This window comes from Symphodus melops (assembly GCF_947650265.1).
Source record: "Symphodus melops genome assembly, chromosome: 5".
Lineage (NCBI taxonomy): Eukaryota > Metazoa > Chordata > Actinopteri > Labriformes > Labridae > Symphodus > Symphodus melops.
The window spans coordinates 19,860,678-19,871,407 of NC_136695.1; the positions used below are offsets into that span (position 1 = coordinate 19,860,678).

The following is a 10,730-nucleotide window of genomic DNA, read 5'->3' on the forward strand; positions in this document are numbered from 1 at the left end:
AATGCATATGATTTCCCTTCAAATCCCAAATGTCCCATGATATAATATATATATTAAAACTTTCTCAACTTTAAAATTGCAATAATGTAGTTTTCCAGACTTTTGATTAGATGAGTACTTATTTACAACTTTATTCCTATAGAGAGTTTAAAACTAATACTGATTGAAGACATTAGAGGGGATAAGGTTTTTTCACCCAGATCTGATGCTGTAATGTTGATTTAGACCTAACGAGTTCTGTGGCTTAATTGTTGTTTGTTGTCTTTAATATCATGCATTTCAATATTTCTAAACCTCCCTCTCCCTCCTCTCTCCGTAACAGATATGTCTAGAAGAAGCTCTGGACTCTAATCTACGGGATACTATGACCCAGACGGAGGATCACAGATGTTCTACAAAGAGAAATTATACAGGTAAGCTCGTCTTGCTTGATATTTACACATTGTTTGTATGTGTTCAACTCAATATTGTCCTTTATTGAATGTCTTCCCAGGACAAACTATCTCTTTTTTTTCATCACTTCCAGGATTTTCAAAAAACAAAAGACTCCCAACAGACCCCGGAAACAGAGAAGAAACGCTAACAGTGATACACACAGTGTTGAAAGTTTGGATATTAACATAAACTACAGCCTGGACTGTGACACAAGCCAACCTGGCAACACCAGTTGTAGTGGGAGAAACAGACCCTGCTGCAACTTAAAAAGCGACATCAGCAGAAGCATTGACAAATCCATCAACAAAATCATGCAAATCCGCAGAACCATCAGCATGGACAGATCTGCAAACAGCTACAGAAACAGCAAGCACAGAAAAAGCCAGAGCCCCACTATTTTCAACTTAAGGAATATTCTGATTCTCTTCTTTGGACTGAGTCTATGTAGTGGTAAGTTATGTTTTTTGTTTTCTACAAATACTTACTCCAATAATAACCCTTTACATTGTGTCTATATTATATTTTGTTTAGTCAAAAATCCCTAACCTGTCTCTTTGCTTTTTTTAAAAAAAATTTTTACATCATGACTCACATACTTTTTTGGCACACCAAGCGACAACCTTCAGGAGCCACAACACTCAGAGTTTCCTGTCTCCTCAACCTCCACTAATAAGGTTATGTACTTGTTATTCTCTTTTATATAGTGACTTGTTTGGTTATTCCTATTCTCCCTGTGAAAACAATCAAAATCCAAAGATGTTCATACTTAAATGTGAAATAGACGGTAATGTTTGCATAATTATATCCTAAAGCTGCTAGCATGCGTTTCTAATACGTCTCCACTCCATTACAGGACATTAACGCAGCATGTGAAGACGTGGCGGAGCAGCTGAGACGTCTATAAGAAGAGCTCCATAGCCTGAAGAGAGACCTGAAGTTTACACTTTGAAGCCAACACTTTACCGAACTTCGCTCTGCATTTGCAAGGTAAGACATCTTAACCATCTTCTTTCTTTTTTTAATAACTAACGTTACCATTCATACATGCTGTTTATAGTTCTAAGCTCACCTTCTAATGCCTTATCCCTGTGTTCTGCTTTGTGTTCAGGAGCAAGCTGTGTGCATCACTTGACATCACAAACATTTGTCACAGAGGACAGATATCAATCTTGATACCGTCTGTAACTCCAAGCTGTGTACTTCAGGGAGGTATCTGATGACCATATTGAATAACACATTTTTTGTTGAGATGGTTTTCTTGCTTATTCACCCATATAGTACATAATACAAAACCATCTAATTTTTGTCTTCTATTCTTTCTTTCCACAGGAGCGTTCAGAACTTGTTCCAGGAACCTGTTGGCCCTTTAAAGGTGAGCAGGGTCATCTGCTCATCTCCCTCTCTCACCCCACTGTCCACTGGGCCACATTTCAAAGACCCAGTCTCCAAATCTTGCAATCTCCAGCGCCCCTAAGGAGTTTACCGTCTATGTAAGTCACAAGTTCATTTATTAATTCATTCATTTAGATAGATATCCTTTGTATTTGTATCAGTTTTTCTCCATAGAGAACAACTACCGTACATATAAAAGGGTGATATCTGTTTGTCTTTCCTGCAGGGTATGGAAACTGAGAGAGATACAGAAACCAAACTTGGAAGATTTCTCTACGATGAAGATGGAGACGTGCTACAGACGTTCAAAGTGCCTGTGAGTTTTACGCCCTGCAATTTATCACACTAATGCAAATTTGATTCATTATATTCTTTTATTTCTATCAGCTTTTTAGCTGCCACTCCTTTTTAGAACCCCCAAACTAACTCTCTCCTGGCTCACTTCGCTTGTCCCACAGAGTCATAAAGACAGAGTGTTCAAATACGTGAAACTGCAAGTGGAGAACAACTGGCATGTCGTCGCTAACCTGATTGACAGGTGAATGAGATGTAACGGTTTGTCAAGACTTTACGCTGACTTTGTTCTTAAAACCTGCAGAAAGGTTTGAATGTTTTTAGTGTCTACAGGAGCTCAAGACTACAGCTTTAGTGTCAAAATACACATGTTTTAAATAAATTGAGAACTACAACTTACCTTTGATTAAAAGCATTTTAGAAGTTGGAAATGATCTTCAAAATAATATACTATGATATAACACGCGTACAAATATTACAATAGTAACGTGACATTCGGCTGAATTCAATTTGAAAAGGGAACAAAAAACATTACTGCAAATAAAATAATTAAACGTATTGCTTTTGTTTTTCAAGTGACATTTTATTGCATCCATTAAAAAAAAGGCTCTTTGAGTTTTAAAAGAAGCTGGATTAGTAAGTACAGTCATACTCCATATCGGTAGGTGGCGGTAATGCACCGTAAACGCTGGTTACCTGCCATAAAACAAAATGAAAAAGAAACCATACACATCCGGATTCAGTTTTGTTTACGGTTAACGCTAAATGTTTAGAAAGAAAGCCGCATATACTTATCACAGATGGCATCTCAGATCCCCGTAACAGTCAAGGCGCAGCCGCCAGTAACCGGCAGCTGCGCCGCAAACCGCGGGAAGAAACGTCCCGGGAGTCCGGCGGTTTCTACCGCTGCACAGACCACCGGGATCAGCAGCAAGAAGAAGAAAGGACCGCTGACAACAACACCAACTCCCCAAACCCAGGTAATACATCCGTTTGATTTTCGTTTAGGAAGTAATCCCAATGAGTTTTGTGTTAAAGGTATTTCAATCTTATCGGCTAAACGTGTTCCCTGTGTTGGAAAGCAGACGACAAAATACACGCAGCAGGATTAGTTCCACTAAGATCTACAGAGCACAAAGTTATCTTTATTTTGCATTGAAGGAGTTATTTCCACGTGTTACAAACGTGCCTCCTTAGACAAATAAATACTTGTAATAACTTTCCCTTCAACTTTCTTCTCTTTAAAGCTCATTTGTGTGCACAATGTAGAGCCAAAACAGACGACAACTTCTGAGGACAACGCAAGATGCTGATTTGTGCCCCAATTTGTATTCAAAACACGTGTAAAATAAGACTGTCAAAGCCAAATGCTGTGACTGTTTGCCTGAAAAGTTGTGTTCAATTTGTGATCAGGTGACAGCTGCAGTGGAGTCTGTGACTGAGGTAAAGGCAACAGGAACAGTAGACAGCAGTCCAGCTGTCCCCACCGAGCCCACAGCAAAGCCTCCTCCATTCAAAGACCCCACATTTATGGTGGGTCTTTATTTTGATTATCTGCTGTTGCTTTCTCAAAATTTGGCCACCCTTTTTTAAGATCTCTGTTGACCATTCCAGCACTCTGGAATTGGAGGAGCAGCAGCAGGTAAAAAGAACAGGACTTGGAAGAATCTCAAGCAGATTCTAGCTTTGGAGCGGACTTTACCCTGGAAGCTCAATGATCCCAACTGTAAGTTAATTCTTTTTTTTTAACCTGATAATTGACGTTTTCACAACACTTCAAAATTCTGGCCTACTTCATTGTCTTAGTAACAGTAAGTCATATCAAGATTATTACAGTGAATATGTCTTAGGTAAATATTAAAAACAAACATTTTAAGGTTAATGTGCAGTAAGTAAGGAAAGAAGACAACTTGTGCTGTTCAATCAAGTCCTTGCATACGTATGTTAAAGTTGTATAATGTTTTAATCAAATTTAGTACAAGAGTTCAGAATGTGATGAAATGCCCATACTGGTGTTTCAAAAGCGATTTTTATCTTAAAGCCTTTCTGTATTCACAGATTACAACATTGAAGCCCCGCCCTCGTTGTTACCAACCAAAAAGTATTCTGACATTTCCGGACTCCCTGTGAGTACTTAAATGTTTTATTTCCTCATTGTGCATCTATCAAAGTAACTATTAAATCTCCTTTAAAGCAAATACTGAGTACCGTCTCATCTCTCCTTAGGCAAACTACACAGACCCTCAGACTAAACTACGCTTCACGTCCTCTGAGGAGTTCTCCTATATCCGTCTCCTCCCCACAGATGTTGTCACAGGCTACCTGGCACTGCGGAAGGCGACTTGCATCGTACCCTGAAAGCTGAGCAATGCTTGAAACCTTAAAACAGGTTCACATCAGAACTGAATTTATGTCAGTGTTAGAAGCTGTTGGACCAACGAGGAGATTCTGGAAGCAAAAGTTGCTCCCAGAGCGGCAAGCAAGTTGTCAAAACCAACAAAAGGAAGATGACTTGAAGTCCCAAACTGGCCACTGCTTCACATTCAATCTGCTGGTTGAATGAAGGCAATGTCATAATTGTTTTTTAACAATTGAATGGAGCATTTATAAACATTTATATTTTCTGTTCCTTTGAGTGGCAGCTTCTTCGTGTTTGAGCGATGATGAGACAGTGTTTTCTATTTCTGGATTATTTAATGTCACAGTGAGAGAAAGAGCTTCCAAACATTGTTAAGATTCATTCAAAAGAGAGCTTGAAGATAGTTTATTTGGTGAATCATTTCCCATTATCCTTGAAGATTTTTCACAGTTAAGTTAGATATTCTCCAGTGAAATCATCAATGACAAAATTGTTCCTCTAATACTTAAGCATGACAGGCTACCATTCCCTGTTGGTAAACTGCTGAAAGTTTTTTTGTTGTTGTTTTAATTTCAGATGAATTATATTGTGTTTTTAAGAAGCACATCAACATTTAAAATCAATATTAAAGTTTAATTCCAGTGTCTCCCTCTCATCTAAATGTTTGTATAAACATCTTTTAAATAAAACATTTTTCTCTGCTGAAATATTGCTGCTTGGATTTTGTTCTAGTCTTTCATTTTGAGGCCTGAGTCTTAACTGAACTAACATCCACATCTGCTGCTCTCTCTGTCAGAACTGTTGTAATGTGTTGTATCCTGCATGTTTGTAAACCGTTTAAATGTAGCTCAGCCTAGAGTCACTAAGCAGGCCTAATTTCACATGTCATGTGGATGTAAAATTGGTTCCACATGGTTTTAATTTCATAGCTATATTTGATGTATGCTCTCTCTCTGCGACTGGTGGACTAAGGATGTGTCATTAATCACACATGGCAGGCGTCCAGGATCCTTTCCATGGTAGATTTTACACCATTTTTCACAACTTGATGAATGACAACCATGTATTTCTCATGTAAATGATCCCTATTATGACTACGACTAAGAACATCTGCAACGTTTATAAAATATAATTATAAACACAATTATAAAATCCTTACCAGTCGAGAAAAATCAGAGTATTACCTTTTCAGCGTCTGTAATTCTTATAGTGAGTATATGTATCGCAGTAATCCTTATGCACAATAGCCCAGCTCTTTGTGGTATTGAGAAACAATCACAAGGTGTTTTCTATATTTGTGTCATAGACATCTTAAAACAGCCATGAATAAAACTGATTTGGATTGGTTAATACTAGAGTTGTTCAGATATGGGTCACTAGTGGATGCACCAATTTGATGCCATAACCCTTTAAAAAAATGACTTTTTAGCAATTAATTGTCCCATAACCGCCAAACTGCATAACTACTATGAATAGAATAGTTGCCACGAGCAAAGATTGGTGTTGCGTCAAGAGAAAAACATTTCGCTGTTACCATGAAAGCAAATGTTAGCCAGCAAATGTCTGCAATTAAAGTTATCCAGTCAAACGCTTTGAGGCTGTTTACTTTTCAAGCTGAAGATAGACTATTATTAAAATTGATTAAACACAGAACATAACATTTAAGATTTTTAAATGTAGTATCTTTGACTTTCTCTTCCAGGAAGCAGGATATTTGGTAAAAGCTGCTAGATGAGTTGCTACGAACATTAGCTCAGATTGTTTCTTGGTCATAAACATTCTAAGGCTGTATTCAAATATAAATCTAAAGTTGAGTTAATTGAAAATGGGTAAAAAAAAAAGAAGAAATACTGAGGAGGCAGATTAGTTTTTAAAGCTAAGGGCGTCTTTGAATTCTTCTTGATTGATAAAGGACACTAAGAGAAGCTGTTGCCCATAGCTGAACCAACAGGGTTGGATTTATTCAAGGATTCCTTCATTGAAATCAAAACTATTCAAAAGAATTGTGTTGCATTGCAGTGTGATGTGTTGTTGACGCACACACTGATTGGTATCTCTTCCATTCCTACTCGTGCCTGAGAGTTACTTCTCTCAGCTCTGTGCTTTGGTGAAGCTGATGAAGGCAGTATCTATGTGAGAGTCAGAGCAGCATTTCCATTCCTGCTGTGGCATCAAATCCTCAACACAGTGATTAATGAACAGTGCCAGGAGTTTCTGCTACCCAAGCACTCAAACCACCGGTGTGTGTCTGCAAGCATGTGCGTGACTGTGTGTGTGTGAGTTTGTTAAAACACTTTTTTTTGGGACTATTGCTGTTTTTTCTGCCCCATAACACATATGTCTTTGTCAGTTAGTCTGTTTGTGGAAAGTCAGGCTATAGGAATAGAGTGTGATCCTATGAAAAAGGAGTGATATAAATCTGTACATGCATTTGTTTGCTGTCATATTTGTCACCACTTGGGTGTGCCAGAGCTTTGCTCAGTCTGTCAACCAGCCAAGTTTAATTGTGTGTCTCAGTCCTCATGTGAGTCAATCAGATAGCGCCTTGTCCATTTCTGAGGGAAGTATGAGATTTATCCATGAGGACAAATTGAATCAGAAACAGCTCTGACTGCTCTGAGCGTTGGAAAGCTGTTGTAAAAATCAAGTAAGCAGACTAATTAGAACTATAATCAGTGCATAATCTACGTGAATAACATGACAATAAATGTTATAGTAGAGCCTGTGCCTTATGAAGTGACGTATTGTGTGTAATGGCAGCAGCACATAAAAAAATCCACATTAAACGCCAGTGAAAAAACAAACACCCTGATTTAAACAGCTGATGACACTCATTGCTGGTTAAAGCACGGGAACAGAAATGGATGAAAGTCATTTCGGACTATAGTTCAATCATAAAATAACCGTCATTAAGAAACTGATTGAGGTGTACACATAATGGCTTATCTTTCTTTGATGGAAATTTTGCACCTGCTGCAGTTTACAGGATGTGTGTTTCAGCTAAATAGCTGAAATCTGTTCACCACTTGATTCCAAAGTAAACCTTGCAGTCATTATTTTTCAACACTGAAGGCAAACACAGTGTTAACTTCTTTGATTTATTTCACATCGAGGTCCTTCCCTACAGGATGTAAAGTTATTCCTGCAGAGATATTTGGTGCCACATCTGGTTGTGCTGTTAAGGCTTGGTCATACAGTACCTTTCTTCACCCTGGCTTGGTAGGCCTTTTGGGAAAAAGAGAAGCTGTCATAACTGTGATGGCATAAGGAAAAGACTTCAACAACAAGTGAGAAGCCATTTTGATGTACTTGTATCTTATTATAAATGACAAAACTTCAAATGTCAAGACAGACAACAGTACTGAACCACCAGCTCCAGACTGCTGATCGATAATCCAGCTCCAGTGCTTTCTGAGCCTGCAGGGGACCTTGAATATTTATGTTTTTGACCTTTTGGAACAGCAGAAGTTGCATCGTCAACTCCTTTACTCAATGCTAACAAAGACATAACAATCAGTAGTTGAGACACACCATGCATTATCAGTTGTTTAGCTTCAACATGACATTTGATACCATGCGGAATAATCGTTCGCTTTATTTGACAATGATCTACCTTAAGGTGGCACAAACATGGAGCTCACAGAAGTTGCCGTCGAGGGATACTAAAGGAGAATGCTTCCACTCATATGCTGTGCAGTAGTCGAGGAAAAAGATCCTTGTCGTCTAGGCAACTCCTTAATCACCCCGGTCACATTCGCTTAAACGAAGTGAATGGTAAATTGCAGATAGATGTAAAAAAAAAACTAAAAAAAGAGCTAAAGAGCAAAAGTGCTCTTTAATCTCACATCCATGATCGTCACATAACATCTTTGTTAGAGCAGGGAGGAGTGCAGAGGTAATCTGAATCAAGCTCTGAACAAATAGACAGGACAGATCTGCCTGGAGACAACAGGAGGACTCTCCATGCATATACAGCTAGAGTTACAGTTGTTATTCAACTATTCAACACATCTCATAAAATGTCGTGACAAAACCGAATTCTCAAAACCTTTAAGTTAAATGTGTAGTCTGTATCGAAATCTCATTTTTGTTGACACAGCGCCTGAAGTAGGATTTGCTATTTTGGAAAATACTCCAAATTTGTTTTGTCATTGTGAAGTTACCAGGCAGCCACTGTCAACATCAAGAAATCTGTACAGAAATAGTTAATAATTTAAATAACCTAAATGATAAACCCAACAACTTTTCATTTTTAACTCCTGGATTTAAACCAGCTATTGAAGACACAAAAATTACATAGGTGCCAGTTTCAAGGCAAGCTGTTATCTAGGTTTAAATCACTGGAATCATTATTTGGTATAGCTCTTTAAAAAAACCAGAAGAGCATTATTTTCCCCGTTAAATGTCAGACTATGCATTTAAAGGTTTCCCCTACTCTTAGGTGGAGCACCAAGGATGCTTTGGAATTGATTTCCACCCATAAAAATGTCAATTTTTTGCTGCATAATCATTATTACAATGTCATTGTGTTTTTGGCTGTTAGCTAATTACAGTGTTATTTCTACTTTTGCGTTTATAAGAAACCTTTTTCCTTTATGGTCCTATCAGTGTACTCATGACATTTACTTTTCAGAAATAGGATAGGATAGGATAGGATAGGATAGGATAGGATAGGATATAACTTTATTGATCCCCAATGGGGAAATTCGGGCGTTACAGCAGCAGCAGCAGTGCAGAATCAAAAACAAAAGTCAAAAATCGAATAAAAAATAACAACATAAACATAAATACAATCCAGGTAGTAAGGGGGGGATATATACAGAGGACTATAGCACGGTGGACTCAGCAGGGCAATGGAAAAGATATTAATAATACTGTGCAGTGAATGGCATGTTAAAGTTAAAGTGACCAGTGAAAGAATTTAAAGTGGCATTGTGATCAGAGGGTTATGTAAACAGTATTGACAGTTATAGTAATAAGTTATAAGCATAATAAAAAATATAGTGCAGTTTGGCTGGAGTATAGATATATAGTTATAAGAATATAGAGTGTATTGTAATAATGTAATATATAATATAGATAGTATAGTATAGGTATAATATAATAATAAAAGGTAACATAATAACATTGTAATAATATTGTATACTATATATAAAGAGAATATATATATAAATACAGGCTAGCTCCAATAATATAATAATAATAATAAAGGTAACATAATAACATTGTAATAATATTGTATACTATATATAAAGAGAATATATATAAATAAATACAGGCTAGCTCCTGCTGTTGTACAGCCTGATGGCTGTGGGGACGAATGAGCGTCTGAAGCGTTCTGTTTTGCGAAACATAATAAGTGAAACTAAATAAAAAACATGTTTCATCATCACTAATCAGTGACAGTTTCATGGTTTATTTTGGAAAAAAATAAATAAATTAAAGATTTCACATGAAGGAGTCCCGTGTTATGTCTTTCTCTCTCTGTTTGGATGCAGCCTGAGTGAACGAGATGAGTTACCAATTGTTCTTGGGCTTCAGAGGTCAAACAGCAAAGTGCCATCAGATAGCTAATCAACTCATTCAGATATCATTACACTGGGCTAAATCCCTGTTAATCCCACTGAAGATTCCATCAGTGTTCCCTCACAGGTCAACTCGCTCCTCCGCACGCATATGTGTGTGTGTGTGTGTGTGTGTGTGTGTGATCGCTCACGTGCAGGTTGAAGGGACAAAGAGAAAGGCAATTCTTCATGTTGATAGACAATGATTGTCCTTCAATAGGTCATGTTCCCCGTCCTCTCTGTCCTTCTCCGTCTCTCTGTTTTTCCCTCCTGTCCCTATATCTTTCTTCCTCTCCTTCCCCTGTCTCCTCTCCCCTCACCTGGCTCTTCTTCCGTCTCTGTTGGCTGGAGGATTAGCTCTCTGCTTTGGTCTTTGATTGATCAGACTTCTGTCAGTCCATCTGTCTCCTTGTATGTTTGTGTTATCCCCTGCCTTCTTTCCGCTTGTTTAAAAGGTGAAGGATACTGGTTCAGGCATGTGCAAAACTTACACACACAAAAAACAGACAATGACTGTTATATTAACTAACCATTTTCAGCTAAGCCTTTTTAAGCTCCAGGAAGTTGTTAGTTTATTATTGACAATACGAAATCATGATGCTAATGCTAATACCACAAAACTGTTACATTTATTAAAAAACAAAAAATACATGGGCCGCTGGTGGCGTTAGTGCATGTGCCCCTTG

The 10,730-nt window shown here is 37.8% G+C and overlaps 1 protein-coding gene and 1 long non-coding RNA gene across 2 annotated transcripts; both read left to right on the plus strand.

Annotated features, from left to right (window-relative positions):
• The first annotated feature begins 1,026 nt into the window (after window positions 1-1,026).
• On the plus strand, window positions 1,027-1,592 carry LOC306824295. Its single transcript, XR_013779125.1, has 3 exons — window positions 1,027-1,114; window positions 1,289-1,422; window positions 1,544-1,592. It is a non-coding gene; the product is annotated as an uncharacterized lncRNA (long non-coding RNA).
• Window positions 1,593-2,810: 1,218 nt separating this feature from the next.
• On the plus strand, window positions 2,811-5,187 carry ino80c (INO80 complex subunit C). The gene is made up of 5 exons (XM_079345020.1): window positions 2,811-3,101; window positions 3,535-3,654; window positions 3,736-3,847; window positions 4,180-4,247; window positions 4,348-5,187. The coding sequence occupies exons 1-5, from the start codon at window positions 2,922-2,924 to the stop codon at window positions 4,477-4,479; spliced, it is 612 nt and encodes a 203-aa protein (XP_079201146.1). The 5' UTR covers window positions 2,811-2,921; the 3' UTR covers window positions 4,480-5,187.
• The last annotated feature ends 5,543 nt before the right edge of the window (window positions 5,188-10,730 follow it).